This window comes from Salvia splendens, chromosome 15, assembly GCF_004379255.2.
Source record: "Salvia splendens isolate huo1 chromosome 15, SspV2, whole genome shotgun sequence".
Classification (NCBI taxonomy): Eukaryota; Viridiplantae; Streptophyta; class Magnoliopsida; order Lamiales; family Lamiaceae; genus Salvia; species Salvia splendens.
Window position 1 is genome coordinate 5,932,732 of NC_056046.1, and position 18,046 is coordinate 5,950,777.

An 18,046-nucleotide genomic window follows, 5' to 3' on the forward strand; every position below is an offset into this window, starting at 1 on the left:
TCTCTCTCTCTCTCCCAACAACTCTTGATTTTTACTATTTCAACTTTCTAACCAAAAGGTTTGGTCTTGTCCATCCTTACAGTACATCCCTTCCTTTAGATATGGAGCACGGCTGCAAGGGGCGCCGGTTAGGATACTTTCTGAAAATAAAATAGTTTTGGATGAGATTACATTTATTTGAACTAGATCAAACTAGTCAGCAATAGAATAAATGGGTATTAATCGGATGAATGGAGTACTACATTTACCATAGTGCAATCTCCAAAAAAATAAGAAAATCTAGTTCAACCACTACCTGCATGCTAAAACATTGATGAATTGGTTTACCACTAACTAAAATGGATTTAAATTCTGTTAGTATAAAAATAAAAGGGCTGGTTCGAACAATGCTATTAGTAGAGATTCCAAGTCTATCAAAGCCACAAAATAGTAGTAAGAAGAGCTACAATTTCGGAACCTGCAGCATCAACCTATTAATACAGAGTATATGTACATCATAGGAGATCTGATTCAGCTGCAGAAGAGGTGGGTGGTGAAAGCCTCTTTGAATTAGTATTTGATTTTCTTCTTTATGTCCCGAGATAAAGCATCATCTGTTTCTGCATATGGTACAAGGTCTATATGCGTATTATGGAAGCGCTTGATGAATCTGGATCCCCTCTGTAGTTGATTTCTACAAAAAACCCACCTCCCTCGCCTCTGGCGAGTCGCCCAGGATTCACACAGATACACTTGACTTGCTCTTCTCCATCTGCATCTTCAACACCGACCACCTGTTCAAGAATAAAAGAGAATTCAACTTGTAGCATTCTGCATTTTCCAGTAGTTCCTTATAATCTCTGGTTATTACGTAGGGTGATGTGTATTTTGGGTGATCCACTACATACTTTGAGCTTATTAGATCAAACTAACCGTCAAATATTCAACCACATGTGCTGTAAATTCAATCTCTCACTTGAAGTAAATGCCTACATAACTCAAGTAAAATACTATATTATCTAACAAATGACATGGAAAGAAGCTAGGTTCCTGACCTTCACAAAGTGAGCCAAGTCTGAAGGTAATATTAGTATATCTGGGATCGATGAGAAGTGTAGCGCTTTGCTTGCTAGAGAGAAATCCAAGGGAACATCTTCTAAAGGAGGATACAGTGGATAGAAGCTGTTCCATAGAACAAAGCTATGAATAATAACATAACATAGAAGCAAAGAAGAGAACTTTTTCTCTGACTCATCAAGTACAATCTCTGAGTATTTCCTTTCAACGTACCTTTGTTGGGATAATACATGCTTAGCTAGATTTGTCAACCTCTGCTTCGACCCCCCTTGAGGATTTCGACAGATTTCCTCAGCACTGAGATGTTTAAGTATATCAACAGTGCAGCAAGCCACTTTCACCTGTAAAAAAGATCGATCAAGAAAAACCACTGTAAGGACAGTAATCTTATCTGTCATTTACTAAGGGTTGCAACTTGCAATCATGCGGAAGGATAGGTTGAGTTTGAATGGCGATAGTCTGAATACTTTTGCATTTTAACCGTAACAAATAGTAAGTGGCGTTAAAGAGATTGTCATTTTGCACTGTCCCCAACCCTCCAGGCCCCAACACCCAAAATATAGGAGTATTTTTTAAAGAAATAGCGCAGTAACTGTATGCTCATGAAAGAGTATTTACTGATATTCTTACCCGATTAGCAGAAAACATCCCTGGATTGGAGATACTCTTTATCTGTAAGAGAAAGTATCATTTGTGTCCAAAAAGAAAATAAAATAATTGTAGCACATAAAGAATTTTATGTACCTGATTACTAAAATCTGCAGGATGAATTTCAAAAGCAGGCTGTTCAACAACCAGCATAATAGGTTTACTATCTTAATAGGAAAATTTAGCAGCATAGTAAAATAGAGGAAATAGTGAATAGATCACCTGAGGAAATACATAATCGTGATTCGCATCTCTGATAGATGGCATAAGAATCACTCGCACTGTAGAGCCCATATAATCGACATAATCTTGAAGCTGCATAAGCAATCAATGGTATCATTATAAGTATAAGATGTTGAAAATGTTAATGTCACAGGCTTTATGTGTTTTCATTTGCAAGACCTTTCCAAGAATCTCAACGCAAAACAATTCATCAAAGGTCTGATTAATGATTCCTTTCTTGAGCTCTGGATGATCAGAATCAATAAACGGTCCTAGCTGTCAAGTAATAAAATGAAGTAAGGGACTAGTTTATTTTCATCCTCGTCATTTCTAGATAAAAAAAATCAACGAGTGTTTGGAATCCCTACCAACACAAGCAACTGAGGTTGCTTTCGCTGTGCATAAGCCAGAAGATCGTTTAGAGGCTGGAATAATAAATTATCACTCGTAGTAAAAGGACCCGCTGCAACAATCTGTTGAAAAATAAACCAATCAAGATATTGTACTTAGACCTTTTTGCTTGAGTAATAAATGTTACTTTCACCCTAAAGAAGGTTTACTGCTGCAAAAACAACACTTTTAGAGGTTAAATTAATCCAAGTTACTCCTATTAAATTATTGCAATGAATAAATCAAAGAAGATGATCCAGAAAATCAACCTCTTGGAGTCTTGGGCAACAATACTAGTCTAGGGAATTCAATTAAGACTACACTGGTCTTTTAAGAAAAATGCAAATTGCGGTCAAAATTTCACGTATTTAATAATGGTTGCCAATAGACAGATCCTCAAAAAGGCCCATCATTAGTTTATCTGGCCAATTATGCCAATTATACATCTCAAATAAAGACGATAAGAAGGCACTGGCATACAGGCAGTTAACACTTAACACATGTAAAAAAGAAAATCAACAAGCAAGAGTATAATGGTAGGTTGCAAAGTATTGGAAGATTCAAATGTCATACCAGCGACACCTCTGGTGTATCTAGTGAGGGTTCCCTTAGCTGAAGATCGCGATCCAAAGCTTGTTTTTTCGAAGGATGTTCCTCATCAGTAGCAGCAGACAAGGGTGGATAATTAATAATACGTGATGCAATAACACAATGTCCACTAGGATTACGCCCTTCAACAGCCACTACCTATATCATGTCGAAAATCGAAGGTATTTAGAGTATCATATAGTATATCACTGAAGATGAAATTTGCTCCATCGGTAAAACTCATTCCAACCTGGCCTGGAAAAATAGAATATTGGCTTAATTTTTGCAAGTCAAGACGAACTCGCTGCCCACCAGAATGCTCCACACTGAAAAAAAAATCCACACCACGCAGAACATTAATAGGCAGCAATAAGACAACTGTAGGACAAAATCAAGAGTTAATCATCTAAGCAGTAGCAAACTAGTCTTTCAGAATGTGACATAAAATCGAGTCATGATACTATGCAAAGGAAAAGCATTTACCTGCTTTGCAACAAAGTTCCCTTTTCCTTCAGACGGCCTTCCTCCTCGCAACAGATCATGCCAACAGCAAAAATGCTTTCCTGGGATGTAGTAATAATTTATGAAAGGAAAAGACACCACATTAGTGCAAAGCCAATGGGAACACGAGAGTCATGTTGATAGAAACTATCCTTCCAATCAAAGTTTGTTAATGTCACCTCTTCTAAGACAAGTGGAGAAGTTAATACCTGAGAAGCTACAGAAGGATCAACTGGTTCATCATACCGCCCAGAGGACACATATGCAGTAGCTCGTTTTTTTATGCAATTTTCCAGGAAATTAAACTGAACTCCACAATAAATATTTAGAATGCTTGAAAAAAAGAAAACTACAATTATCAAATTAACAAAACACAACAATACCTTGTCCTCAATTCTATCATACATGAACCTGCAACCAGGCTCAGGCTGAGATCTATCAATTATCAGAGAACACTCTTTACTAGGTTGAACTCTCCTGATGATCTCATCTTCAGAATTTGCATTACCGTCCTCTGCTTTAATAGTTTGCATGTCTAGATGCTCATTAAGCGTCAATTGCACGATAAACTTATTCTTTCTTGACCCAAAAGGTGTCACTGGTTCTAGAGGTTTTGCAGAGGTAAGCTTGATGCTATTCGTCCTTTGTGCTGAATCAGATGATTTCTGAAGCGATAATGTGTGCTTATCAGGGGGGGTATCGAGTACGGCTTCTGTTTCTCCATAGTTACCATTCAATATCCTGTTTGAAATTGCATACTTATTGTAACTTACTCAGTAATCAAAATCCCATGACTGAAAATACACTATAGAAAAGAAAACAAAATGGTTCCAATAATCAAAAGAAAAGGAAAAAAAGGGCATAATAAATTATAGGAAGGGTAGTAGATATCAGGTCGACCTGATCTAGATGCTCGCAGAATTCAAACTTGAAAATGAAAGTGTTTTGTAAGAAATAACAACATTGACCCTTGAAATTGCAGAACACTACTCACATAGATACATCATTAGAGTACAGATGCAACCCAGATGCTTTCTCTTTGACTTTATCCACCTGTTCATTTTGCAACTGCTCCAAAAAGGGACCCATATGTGAGCTCCGCACTGTAGAGTCCAGGCCCCTGTTACAATAAAAGATCAAACATGTTTAGACTGATCACATCCTCATTCCTAAACATATAAAAACTAGCTCCCAAAAGAAAAGGATGACACAAATTTCTCTTTAAAAATACAAGTCTGCAAATGTAAGATATTAATGTATCAGAACATAAATTTCCCATTGAACCATTCAGAAACTGGCTCATTTAACAATTATATTGCATCTGTATATTTTACAGACCTTCTAAACGCAGATTAGTGGAGGATCATAAAATGCCTTACGCTACTTACACGCGCTTTGTTGCCTTGAGGAAGAATTATTTGATTATAAATATAAGTTCTTGAATTGTGAAATACTAAGTAATCTTGATCACACAGAGATAGATAATCAGCTGCTACAAATATAAAAATAGGTCAAGAACTTCATTTCATTTCCACAAGCTTCATAAGGTTCAAAGCTTGCTTTATTCTTTTTAACCAATAATGTCACTGAAGCACATCTGAAATAACTCAGATGGGCCATCTAAACTAGTGGATGCGCCATACATGGGACCAGTATTAAAACAGGGGAAAGGAAGTTCGAAAATCTGATTAATTATTCTGTCAACTACCATCGCTTGTTAGGCTGGAGAAACTGAACAAATAGAAAGGAAAAATTGCTTCCAATAAGATGGAATTCATCCAAATCCTGACCTGTTGATAGAGTACAAATCCCAGTGGGCGACAATGTCCGACGCGCTGAACTTGTATTGTATACAAAATGTCAGACCTGAACAATTTCGGTGAGTTCGAATCAAAATCAAACCAATAATATGATTTTGGGGACAGAGTTATTCAATGCACGAAAGGCGACTCAGAAAAAAAAAACTCACATTTCTGGAGAATCTCTTCCTCGTCGTCGAGAGTGAATCCTCCCTTGGTGAATTCTTCTTTGATTTCCTCTTCCATTTTACCGGAAATGTGGAGTTCAGTAGCAGTAGGGTTTGTTTCGAGATTCAGCTTTCACGAGAGCAGTGGAGTAGTAAAATGGCGGGAAACATTTGCCGCCAGCGATATATATTTTCATTTTTTTTTCTTCTAATTTTGCCCTCAGTTTCGGCCCAATGATATAACTACTTGGGCTTGACCAATTTGTTAAAAAAATTTCAAAAGTTATGACCAAAACTTAACAACTTTTTAATATTAGTAACAGTATTCCTTTTTTATTTTCCAGACTTTATTTTATTTTGGCTAGTTCTATCTGAATTATCATGGATTGTAGCTTGTATTTTTCCTATTTTGAAGGTGAAAATAAAAAATGGACTAAAAACAATTACAAAGACTACCTATGGAGTTGTGGTGAAAAGATATGCGGAAAATTATAGTACTATTAATAACTTGTTTGGGCAACTGCAAACTCCATAGAATCACGAAATATCCATTGAAATATCTTGAGTATTATTGGCATTAATAATAGATATATTAATAACAACATTTGAGCATCGATTAATAAAAAAATTAGCAGCACCTTGCGCAGCATTAATTCAAATTGGCAAGCTTATAGTACTAATAATTTAGACAACTTTAACAAGATATCCATATTAAAAACAAAACCAAATATAGAAAGACTATAACCAAACAGGTAACAAATGCTCTCGTAGCTCAGTTGGTTAGAGCACCCGTTTAGTAAGCGGGAGGTCTTGAGTTCGACTCTCAACGAGAGCATATTGTGTGTCGTTCCTCTTCTTTTTACATTAGTATAAAATTTTGGTTTTTACTTCGCATATACAAAAATAACGATATTGATAGAAATCATTTCACATCAACTAGTCCATTTCTTTGCTCAAATAAGTTATTGAACACGATCCAGATAAATAGCAATACAATGGGTTAAAAATATTGAGGTATATTACCTACTCTAGGAACTATACTATTTACCTATAATAATAAATGAATTTTCACCAAAAAGATGAAGAAAAAATGACAAATAGTCTACTACAGCTAAAAAAACCATGTGGCTACTCTTATGCAAGTCAGCACCTCTATCCCTTTGCTGATGGTGTTAAGTAACTCGGGCAGCTTTCCCGTTTTCTTTGACAAAATATTAGTACAACAGAATTCATAAGTTACTTTCTCAGACAGCGCGACACCAGTAGCTGCGGTAGCATTTTTGTTCTCAGCTGGACACCTTTTGTCTCACAAGACCGTATATATTACAGTTGGGCGTAGAGCAGTTCATTCCATGTGTCGGGAATGCCTGGAAGGCACCAGTGTAAGCAATCATTTACACCTTCCGATGCTTTCCTGCTGTAGTGCGATATATGAGCCTCATCCCGAAGTTCAGAAAGAGCAGTTATATCCAAAATCTTAACCATAGTGCCACTGACAGCATCTTCCACAACCGGGTCACTTGATTGATTTTGAAAAACTTCACTCCCCTTCGATAAGGGGGAGAGATTGTTGCAGCTACCCCCCGTGTTCCACTCACCATTGGCAAAATGTCTTGGTGATATTGTTCGAAGGAAAACCTTGAGGTGTGGATATAGAGGAATTTGTGAGTCGAACCATCTGGCAATGCTGTATAGTGTGTAATTTTTTGCATTTCCCATCTCAGCTAGTTTTCTGTTGATGACCTGCTTTCCTTCGGCATACATAAGCCATTTGTTTGCCCTAAGCTTCCCTCTGTTCCAGTGATGACCTGTGTTGAGAATCACTACATCAAGCTGGGGGAGATAGCGTTCCAAAAAAGCTGGGGGACGGTCCAAATGCATGGCATATTCAGTGGCTGGGTCAGTGATGTTTATTGGTTCTATGCCGCAAAGACTTGCTGACCAGTAATACAGTATAGTGGAATTGGTAGCGGGAAACCGATATGCCCATCCATCGGGTCGGATGGCTCCTTTCGATTTGGTAAGGCCAAATTTCCATTCAACGCTCTCAACTTCTGGCTTCTCCTCGCCACCAGAGGCCATGCACATAAGAGACTGGAATTGTTGTCTGCCCAGTGAATCTCCTATAAATGCAATAGTCTTGTCCTGCATTCTGTAGTATCAAAAGTTAAGCACAGAAAAATCTAAAAAACAAAAGGAAAAGAAAAGAAAAACATTATGTGGCAATTTTGCATCTACAGTTCTACTTCGGAAGGGGAACCCAGAAAAATGTCACCCCTTTTACATGTGTATACTATGGACTGATACAAATTTATTCACAATCATAGAACGGGCGGATGAAAACCAAGGAAGCTTGCCCAAGTTAGGTAATCTGCGTCAGGCACATAGTTATTATAGTTCACAACTTAGATTAAGGTAATGAAAAATATGGACAAGGTACTCAAAAGGTTGAGGTCACTAATTGCTGGTAATGAAGCAAATAAGTTTAGCAAAAAGTAAAAGGGTCAGATGGCTTGGCAACATACAGACCTCCTTAAAAATTCACTACCCTGAAACTCAGGCATCTCACAATCATTTGGCTGCCAACGATAACCTTCATAAGAAAAATCTGTGCGCTGGGTCAGTCTACAAGCCCACATATCAGATAGCCATTGCTTGCACCCTAACCCTGAATATAAGGGTCTCCGGTTGTCTGCAACCCATCTTCCTTTGCCATAATCACAAGCTGTAATATATATAGAAACATATTAAGACAGTATACTTGGGATAGTTTTTATTTGAATTTAATTGATGCATATCACAAAGACTGGGTTCAGGCATTGTTATCTCCTAAACATAGATAACTATATAGCACGCAGGAAACTTGTCGCTAATGCTATTCAATTTTCTCATAGTTCTATGCCTGTTACTAAAGGATATATGTTGGCATTCTCCATTGATCAGCCATTGATATTTTCTATATGATCAAAGCTTGGAATAGGTATGGTAACGCTTGATGATACAGATAATCAGAAAAGTATGCACAGCCACATGCAACTATAGTCTTTTACTTGATTACTTAAGATTGAGGAGATATACATTTAGAATGCTAATGAGATTAATAGTACAGTAGAATACCTCGCTTCTTTATATGAGAATCTGAAACCCTGTTCTGATCTTTCCTCTCATAGACTGGTGTTGTCATCTCGTCCATATCACTTTCAGAAGGTTTTATTGTAATGCCATCTTCTGTATATTCGGGAAGTTGAGAGACTGAATCTTCCTCTAGCTCCAAGGGATTTGATAATAGTGATGTATCATGAAAATGATCCACTGTAAAATGTGCAGTAGAGAACAGATTTCAAGAGTGCACCTATACTATTATAATCAATAATCCTTTGAAATAAGAATATACGATATGCGTGTTTTAATTAAAAGAAGAGGAGAAAGATTGCTAAATTATGGAACTTAATAGTGTAAAGTAGATGACAATACTTCTTACTTTGAATATAGGACTGAGATCATGAAATTACTAGTAGATCAATTGTAATTGAAGAATGCCAAGAATATTAGATCACACCCAGAACACTCAGTACATATATTTTCAATGAAATGGCTTTCGGACACAGTAACATCCAGAAAAAATATTATTGGTAAGAAGTACCATTAGTTATTTGTCAGTGAAAAAAAAAGGATACTTAGCCCCAGCAAGAACACTTATTTCCTTTCCTCTATTAAAATTTGTTCCCACCGAAAAAAAGAGAGCCCACTATATGTCAATACTCAGTAGCATAACATTATTCAGTTATTATGATTCAAAAATCAAAACATAAGAATATAATTTGATAGCAAAAGCAAATGTAAATTCCACTAATTACTCAAAAGTTTGCAGGCTAATGTTTCCCTAGAGTCAGAAATAAGTCAAACCGTTACATTCCTTGCCCAGCTAAACAAGTTTTCCTTCCAAAATTGAAAGACTAACGCAATAAGTAATTATTTCCTATCGTTTACAAACACTTAATTTTCCCTTCTTCTCTGACAATCCTATTAAGGATCACCTCTAGACTCTAGTGTTTATTCTCAAGCTCATGGTGACATGGATTAGTCTTTTTTAGCTTTCAGGGTATAAAACAGCAGAAACCAAAGACCAGCACATATGTAATTACCTGAGGTATGCATCAAGAATTGCTCTTGTGCTGATAAGAGACTGGTAAGAAGTGGATTATTCTCCCAAGACCAGAAAAATATAGTCGTCAAAAAAAGAGCAGCCAGAGTAAGAGAAGAGTGCCGTCCCCAAAATCTACTAGATTGTCCACCCTTCATTTTCTATGTACACTTCTCAGGACCAGATACTATTTGCCAAGCCTCACAGGGAGCTGTCTAGCTGTGGGGAGCTTGAGGATGTGAATCACGATAACACATACACTTTTCATGCAAAGACTCTTGGTATCTCCTCTATGTGCGCAACCTAGACATGGAAAAAAAGATTAAACGAGTTAAGTTATTGTACAAACATCACAAGTAAAATGCATTAAGATGAGTCTTGAAAGTAGATCTAGAGTGTCATAGTTATACACGTTGGACCAGTAGAACCCAAAAACATCCAAAAAAAACAAGATAGTGGTATAAACATGAGACAGTTTTAGATATACATTGTTATCTAAGAAAGCAGCTTAGAAGTTTGAAATAGTCACAAATCAAAGCACGTTTAGCCATTTTCAAATGAGAGTGGACTGTGATATTGCATTTTCACCAAACGTATAGATAACAAACATTGACTTACTCGAATCAATCATAAAGCCAAAAACTTTAAAATGTCAATTCTAAAACAAAAGTATGAAGTATTAATACATGTAAGCCATATCTGCAATGTCAATTCTATCAATGAAGCTCCTATCAAACCGGACCGATCTCGCATTATAATCCAGAAAATTCCGCATCTTAGAGCAAACTAGGAAACAAATAAATCTCGTAGCTTGAAATGTGTCAAGCAATTACGGGAATTTAAGGTGAAAATTACTCCAGAAATGGTACCACGATCACGAACAGCTATCGCCACTATCACAGCTAGAATTTAAAATCCACATTCCGAGCAATTATGAAGATGCAGAAATCACCCCACGGGAAAAAGAAAGAACAGAAATATAAATAAAGAAACGAACATTAAAATCTGCAACCTTCAAACATGGAGAGGAATAAAATCATTCATAAATCTCGAAAACAACAGCAGCATTTGATCGTTGTAGTTAGAAAAACACTAGTACAAATATATTCACCTGCTTTGCTGATTGCTGAAGATCCGTCCAAATCCTCCCGATTTAATAATTTATTTTAAATAATTGGGTCCCCGAAAAAATTGTAGATCCTCTCAGATTTATATGTTGCATATGCAAACCCACATGGGTCGGTGTGAGAATCTGGGTGGGTATTTTGGCGGGTCGGGTAAAGATATTAATATTTTACGCTATAGTATTTTATTCAATTCGACGTCGTGGTGACATGTTCGGCCATTCGGGCATATAGTAATGATTAAATTACTAGTATTATTTTATAAAATAAAAAATACGGATATTTAAGTAAAATACATTAATTGATGGGAAATATAATTTTATTTGTATTTTTGAAATTACACCATTTTCAATTTTTTTATGATACAAAAGCTTGTTGGCGGCGACGTATAGAATTATCCTAATATTTTACTATTAGTTTATAGGAATTTGTTTAATTGTTAAAGAATTTTGATAATATGGTTCTTTCATGAAAACTTTCCATCGCTATCATCATAGGTGTATTGGGTAAATCCTAAATGCAGATTGATCCAATAGCCTGCAAATTTTATAAAACTAATAAACTAGAGTAATTTGAATACCAAATGGAGTATAATATAATTAAACCAAAATGAATATTATATAATGAGATTCGAATTTCTTATCAATAAATTATATTGTAATGTTATTTGAAATAATGGGATCGTGATTCTCGATTCTTAATATTTATTATTCCTAATGAATATGATTCATCTGATTCAAAATGTGTTATTTTTAAATTACATTTGTTATTTAGTTAACATATTCTAATGATTTGGAAAAATATAGTACTCCCACATAATACTAATATTATTAAATAAAATTATTATTGCCATTAAATTAAAATTTGATAAATATATAAATAAAACAATAAATAATCCACGTAGTCAACCACACAGATCAACAATTATACGGAGTAACATAACAAAAAATATTTCTAATTTTTTCAAAAATATATCTTCATTTCCCACGTCATCAAGAATTTTTAAATTATCTCATGAATTTAGATCTCAAACAAGTTACTCATGTTGTTGGTGTAACAAGTTTGTTGATTTGCAACACTTTATATATACATTAACGCTTATACTTGCGTCACACGTCTTTGTTCGATTTGGGGACGCGCCTCTACTTGAGCCGCTGATTCTTCCCTTGCCTATGCTCTTCGACACTTTTGTTCCAAACAAATAATGTCTTGGCTTTTGATTCACCCCTCACTCGCACCCGCAAATATGGATGAGCGTATGACTCGTTACGATGTGCTTCGTGCACTTCTGCCCCATGCTCGAGGACATTAATTTTTTCAATTTTGAAGGTCAAAAGTACTAAAAGAATAGCAAAAATTTTAAAGGACAACACTTAACACAACCTTTTTTAGATGACACTTATTCTTAATTATCATTATCTTGATTACTGTGATGTGATCAAAAAAATTAACTGAAAATTGTGATTTTCTTAAATTCATTCTTTTATTTAATCAGTCAAATTGAGTATTATGAATTTGATCTGTTTTTTTTATCTTAAATTAAAGTTCAGTAAATTAATCATATTTTTATTTTAATTAAAAAGGTGATGAGAAAATTGAAAAATATATTGTTGGACTTGGGCCCGCAGTATTGCTAGATTTTGTAAAGTCGGTGCAACTCCTATCTATAATTAGGCCGTGGCGACAAAATGGATCTAGTATTACCGACACGCGTTTCGGTATCAGGCCAGCTAATGCTTTTAAATTCATTTACATTAATCTTCCAATTATTATGCTCAACTTATTTTTGGCTTCATCTTTTAAATTTGACAAACAGTCCTTTCACATTCACATATTGTTAATTTGTTATGAACACTCTTTTTAGACCTAACGTGTAATTATAGTACAATAAGTGTTGTACTAATTTTTTGTTTCCATTTCATACCAAATTTTAATTCATAGGAGTATATATTACGGTTGTTATAGTTCTTGATTGAGAATTTAAAGATTAACTTTGATATTATCAATAAGAACACATTTTGCACATGAATCGAATTAATATATACTGTGATAAGTTTTGTTGGAGCGATTACAATAACAAGACTCATTTGATTTTTGTCGATTATCAAATTCTGAATTATGCAACACATTCTAACTTAAGGCGCTACATACCATATCAAAAAGTCTACATTCTCAATTCTTAATAAAACACCCACGTAGGAAAGATCTTAGCCCACATGGCAACTGAAAAATATGAGTTAATTTTTTTTTGCAGTGTGTCATTCTAGGATTTTAACTATGTAATTTTCTATTTTTAATGAATTTCATTTTTTAATTAAATCATGAATTTAATTAATAAGAATATTTTGCTAATCGTGTGACACACTTTACATAAATAGCTTGGTCGTCGCTTTCTTACCAATTAATTGAATCATCACCTCCACCACCTTAATAGTTAATTTTTGTGAATATTTATATCATAGTAAATATTTTTTTATTGTTAGTTATGAAGCCTTGTATTATAAGTAGTCTAATAAAGTCACATCACTTATATTCCGCATATAATTGATGAATTCGGCATCTTTTTTTTATTTATTAAAAAAATTATACTCCGTACTAGTTATACCAACTAAATATTACGAGCCGGCATCGCTACATTACAATTGGCATCAAATTAATTTTATGTTCTATATATTTACTAGTATTTTGACTAGCAATAGCTGAATATTCAGTAAGACATGGTAGTTGCTAAGTCAATTTGGTAAGTGAGCTTTAATCCTTTATCAAATAAAGAGATATACTTCATCCGCCCCATAATAATTGTCACTCTTATTGTGGGCACGGATTTTAAAAAATATACAGAAAAGTTGGTTGAAAAAAGTTTGTGAAATACGAGATCCACTTTTTTATATTGGTTTTATAATAAGAGTGAACTACATAAATGATACCTAATCTTTCACTTTCGCACATAAATGGTACATGATATTTATTTTATATCATTTTTGGTACCCCATGACAAAAATAACCCTAGGTACCAAACATGTGATTTTTTTATTATAGAGGATATTTTTGGAAATTTCAATTAAATAGAACCAAATATGTGATTTTTTTTGCTTCCTTTCTTATTTCTTTTTGTTTCTTCTTTAGTTTATTCTTCCTTCTTTTTTCTTCATTTTCTTCTTTCTTTTTAGTATTTTATCCCACTTTCTTCTTTCTTTTTTCTCTTTAGTTTATGTTTCCTCTTTTTTCTTTTCTCTTCCTTTTCTTCTTTCTTTTTAATGTTTTATACATACATCTAATTGCGTTCATAATATAAATCAATAACAAAACACCTAATTAAATCAATTTAATAATTTTAATTAAATTATTTATAATCATTTTAGGATTGAAACACCTAACTAAAAATATTCAACTCTTTATCATTAGAGCATGTCCATCGGTGCTCTTGCGCAAGGACGACGTCCGTGCCGTCGGCAAGAGCAGACCCCTGCTCGCCGTTGTGCTCTTGCCAACGGCACGGTCCTGTTCGATGCATAGAGCACGTTCGTGCCAACGGCAAGAGCACGAGCAACCGACGTGGCATGCTCTGGTTGGCCGTTGATTTATCATTTTTTATTATTATTTTTTAAAAAATTTTGAAAAAATCTGAAAAAAATCAGATTTAATAAAAAAAAATTCCCACTTCCTGATAAAATATATCCATTTTTTCCACACTTTTGATTTATTTTTTCATTATTTTTACCCCAAAATTCATACTTTCATCTATAAATACTCTCATTTCAAACAAAAAAAATGACATTTTACCAAACAACTCTCTCAATCTCAATTTTTAGGATTTTTTTTAATTTTTAGGATTTTAATTATGTAACTTTTAATTTTTAAGTAATTTGTAATAGTATTTCGCGTATTATTAATGCATTTAATATTGTGAAAATATTTTTAGTAATTGAAGTATTTAAATTAAATAATAGAATGGTGGGACCCTTGAGCATGCTCTTGCGAAAGAGCATGGATGTGGTTGTTGTGCTCTTGCCAAAGAGCACGGAGTAAAAAATTAATTAAAGTGGGTCCGAGCCCACATCCATGTTCTTTGGCAAGAGCATGGATGGGGATGCTCTTATGAATACAATTCACAATTTTAAATTTTGATTAAGACTATATTGATCAGTTATTAATTTAATACTATAAAATAATAATTATGATTTATTAATGACTACTAGTTTTTACTATTCTAACAATAATATTATTATAATAATTAAATATAATTATGATTAAGTATATTTAAATGATATTAAAAAATAAATTAATTATTAATCTATAACATCAAAATAATAATATTAATATTGATTAATAATAATAGTATAAAGGGTGAGGAGAATGAGGAAAGATATTATAATATCACTTTTGGTACAAGTTTTGTCAATGTCCAAAATATCTTTTATGACATAGATGGAAAAATGAATTTGTTTAGAGGGTATTTGGGGTAAAAATTGCATCAGGTACCAAAATGTGATTTATAGGTAAAAAAACGATATAAAATAAAGATCAGGTACCATTTATGTGATGTACCATTTATGTGCAAAAGTGAAAGATCAGGTATCATTTATGTAGTTAGTGGAATGTGGGAGCTACTTATCATTTATGATAAAAATGAAGTGTGATAATTATTATGAGACGGATCTAAATAGAAACGAGTGAAAATTATTATGGGACGGAGGAGTACTATAATCATCTATTCGGCTGCAATTGATCAGTGGTTACTTGACGAGCAGTTTCTCCTTTTATAATTTTATTCACGAATTAAAACTTTGATTCCCATTTATGAAGTTATGATCTATCTTGATATTGTTTGATAGAAATGTATTTGTGCATATTCATGGGTCTTCTTCTACCACTTTTTACCTCAACATTTATAAAAGATAAGCATGAAAAATAATTTATAAACACATACTTAATTTATTGCACAATTTTCGGGTTCCATATCCCGAAAAATCTTATAATCGAATTGAATTTGACGCGTAATAATCGAGCTCTACATATATTTCCCTCTAATTTTTTTTGGGTTGAGTTGACTACTTCGTTAATTGCAGTAAATAAATTAATGGTAATTAATCCTCGTAAAAAATTTACAGAATATTTTTATCGAGTTGACCCACCTCGTTAATTGCAGTAATTAAATTAATGGAATTTGGTGGAGGACTTTAAGGTGGGAGTGAAGTTATCTCGTTGCATGGCACATGCTTCAAACCTTATGGCCCCATTTTCTCATGTGCCGTATTACTTGTTTTTCTATTTTTGTTTTCCGATTTAATTGCTTTCCATTTTACTATCATTTTATTGGACCACAATCCAATGGTGTATTAATGCAGAGTTAATCTTGATTTCGAGATGGATGGAGCATAATTAATAGGTAGATATACGAAAAAGAGATTCGAGGGAATAGTGGATTAGAATGAATGTCATTTCATAATTGATGTCATTATATTTGTACAAATCATTATTAATCATAATTATAAGCGGAAGTAAAAAAATAGTAGTCCTTACATTTTAGTATGTATGATTCTGATTCCATGCATTTAACTATCACGAGGGACAGGAAATTCCATTTCATTTAAAATTAATTTAATTATGAATGCATTTATTAGTGCATCATTTTTAGCTATCGCAATAAAAAGTATACCTCCATATAAACGTTTAAATTTTTTACTGTATCAGTATAATATTAGGAGTCGTATATGGTTAATTTATAAATTTTTAATAAATCTTTTATATTCAACAAGCACACTAGTACTGCATTTTTCATAAATTCTTATGAAGTAGGAGTAGTAAAAGTTTGTCTGTACTATTTTAGTTAAAAAAACTACCCCTCCACCACTTAAATAAAGAGAATGAACATTTCGTGCGCAGCCATAAAAAAATATCAGTTCGACACAATCTGCAAATGAAAACTTTTGTTTCATAACAATTTTCTTATAGCATGGTATTTTTCCGTTCCACATTTTGCTTTTGTTGATTTACTGAATTATTGTCCTACACTTTAAATAAATCCATACTAGTATGTTTTCTATATTTATTGTAAGGCTTCAATGTACTTCGAATATATGTCTGCTTAGAGCATCACTGAGGGGAGAAGTAAATAGAGGTAAGTCTTATAATTAACATATTTATCTATTTTTTTATGAAAAATCATTCTTTAAGTGAAAAGTTATTTGATAAAGCACTGAGCTATTCTCATTTTAAAGAGGTATCTTTACCTCTCCATAATGGAAAGTTAAAATCTTATAACTACCATATTTGTATTCTTTTAATAATGAAAAATCATTGGAAAAATATTTGAGAATATATTAAACATTTGTACTATTTTTTTTATTTAAAAAATGAATTTATCCTTCTATATAGTATATTTTTCCTTTCAAATTTATTTTCTTGGAAGGGTATATTTCCCTTTTTAAGAAGATAAATAAATGATATTACTATATATTTTCTATATTCCTTACCCCCTTAGAGCATCTCCAAGGGGGAAAGGTAAGTTGAGAAGTATATTTCTCATTTACTTTCTCAAAAAGGTAATTATACCTTCTTAAAAAATAATGGTCTCCAATGGAAGAAGGTAAATTAAAAAGATAAAAAAAACTAACTTTTTACCTTTTCTTCCAATAAGAGGTAAAGATATCTTCTTAAAATGAAAGAATGTATAATACATCTCCAAAAATCTTTTCATTGGAGCATGAAATTTTATCATGAAGAGGTAAATATGGTATACCTCCATATTTACCATTTTCATTGGAGATGCTCTAAGAGCATCCCAGCAAGAAAAAGGTAAATGGAACTATGGAAGAGGTATATCATCTATTACCTTATCAAAAAGTGAAATATATGAGAAAATTGTATAATACATTCTTAAATACCTCTCCCCTTAGAGCATCAGCAGTGGCGCGAAATTCCCCGCGGAATTCCCAAAAACACATCATGCCACGTCATACGAACTTCCCACTGCACTGCCACGTCATAAAGACTTCCCACTGCACAGTGACAGACATCCCCAAGGACTTCTCACAATTAAATGCAATAAACGGGAATTCTGAGTTGACGTCCGCTCAACACAATGGCGGACGTCTGCACGCCCGTCGCGACGGAATTCCACGTAACACCGCGGAACTGCGGTGTCCTCGGCGGAATTCCGTATCCGTGCATACCATGCACAATGGCGGATGTCCGCCGCGGAATTCTGGCACGCCAGTCGAAATTCCACCGGGACGGGCGCCATTACTGATACTCTTAGAGAATGATTTTCATGCAAAAAAGGTAAATAAGGTAATTATCTAACTTTACCTCTCTATTTAACTCTCCCCTTGAAGATGCTCTTATGAGTTACTTATTGTTTAGGTATAACATTCAATCCACAAAATCTCAATTAAGTCAATATTA

The 18,046-nt window shown here is 33.8% G+C and overlaps 2 protein-coding genes and 1 non-coding gene across 5 annotated transcripts; 1 reads left to right on the plus strand and 2 right to left on the minus strand.

The window, feature by feature from the left end:
- Positions 1 to 339: 339 nt before the first annotated feature.
- On the minus strand, positions 340 to 5,515 carry LOC121766332 (DNA polymerase alpha subunit B-like). The gene is made up of 16 exons (XM_042162597.1): positions 5,375 to 5,515; positions 5,196 to 5,271; positions 4,400 to 4,525; positions 3,789 to 4,146; positions 3,615 to 3,710; positions 3,388 to 3,467; positions 3,155 to 3,230; positions 2,890 to 3,063; positions 2,295 to 2,399; positions 2,107 to 2,202; positions 1,927 to 2,019; positions 1,801 to 1,839; positions 1,687 to 1,728; positions 1,270 to 1,397; positions 1,035 to 1,161; positions 340 to 773 (listed from the first exon to the last, which is right to left on the minus strand). Exons 1-16 carry the CDS (start codon positions 5,448 to 5,450, stop codon positions 618 to 620), a joined length of 1,848 nt encoding a protein of 615 aa, XP_042018531.1. The 5' UTR covers positions 5,451 to 5,515; the 3' UTR covers positions 340 to 617.
- Positions 5,516 to 6,132: 617 nt separating this feature from the next.
- On the plus strand, positions 6,133 to 6,206 carry TRNAT-AGU. Its single transcript has one exon. It is a non-coding gene; the product is annotated as a tRNA-Thr (tRNA).
- A 90-nt stretch (positions 6,207 to 6,296) lies between these two features.
- Positions 6,297 to 10,692, minus strand: LOC121768092 (protein trichome birefringence-like 14). 3 transcript variants are annotated; one of them, XM_042164451.1, is made up of 5 exons: positions 10,627 to 10,692; positions 9,517 to 9,818; positions 8,489 to 8,683; positions 7,901 to 8,096; positions 6,297 to 7,523 (listed from the first exon to the last, which is right to left on the minus strand). In XM_042164451.1, the coding sequence occupies exons 2-5, from the start codon at positions 9,671 to 9,673 to the stop codon at positions 6,695 to 6,697; spliced, it is 1,377 nt and encodes a 458-aa protein (XP_042020385.1). In that variant the 5' UTR covers positions 9,674 to 9,818; positions 10,627 to 10,692; the 3' UTR covers positions 6,297 to 6,694. The 3 variants fall into 3 exon arrangements, with proteins under 3 accessions (XP_042020385.1, XP_042020386.1, XP_042020384.1); XM_042164452.1 differs by lacking the exon at positions 10,627 to 10,692 and adding an exon at positions 10,528 to 10,619; XM_042164450.1 differs by lacking the exon at positions 10,627 to 10,692 and having other exon boundaries at positions 9,517 to 9,961.
- Positions 10,693 to 18,046: the final 7,354 nt, after the last annotated feature.

What these genes read in the sequence shown, in the direction of transcription:
- LOC121768092 (XM_042164451.1), bottom strand. Translation starts at nt 9,673, where the DNA reads ATGAAGGGTGGACAATCTAGTAGATTTTGGGGACGGCACTCTTCTCTT. An exon ending in ATTCTTGATGCATACCTCAG is followed by an intron (nt 8,684 to 9,516) that starts GTAATTACATAT and finishes CACATTTTACAG; the next exon opens with TGGATCATTTTCATGATACA. An exon ending in TTCTCATATAAAGAAGCGAG is followed by an intron (nt 8,097 to 8,488) that starts GTATTCTACTGT and finishes TATATATTACAG; the next exon opens with CTTGTGATTATGGCAAAGGA.
- LOC121766332 (XM_042162597.1), bottom strand. Translation starts at nt 5,450, where the DNA reads ATGGAAGAGGAAATCAAAGAAGAATTCACCAAGGGAGGATTCACTCTC. An exon ending in ATCCTTCTGTAGCTTCTCAG is followed by an intron (nt 3,468 to 3,614) that starts GTATTAACTTCT and finishes ACTACATCCCAG; the next exon opens with GAAAGCATTTTTGCTGTTGG. An exon ending in ACGATTATGTATTTCCTCAG is followed by an intron (nt 1,840 to 1,926) that starts GTGATCTATTCA and finishes GTTGTTGAACAG; the next exon opens with CCTGCTTTTGAAATTCATCC.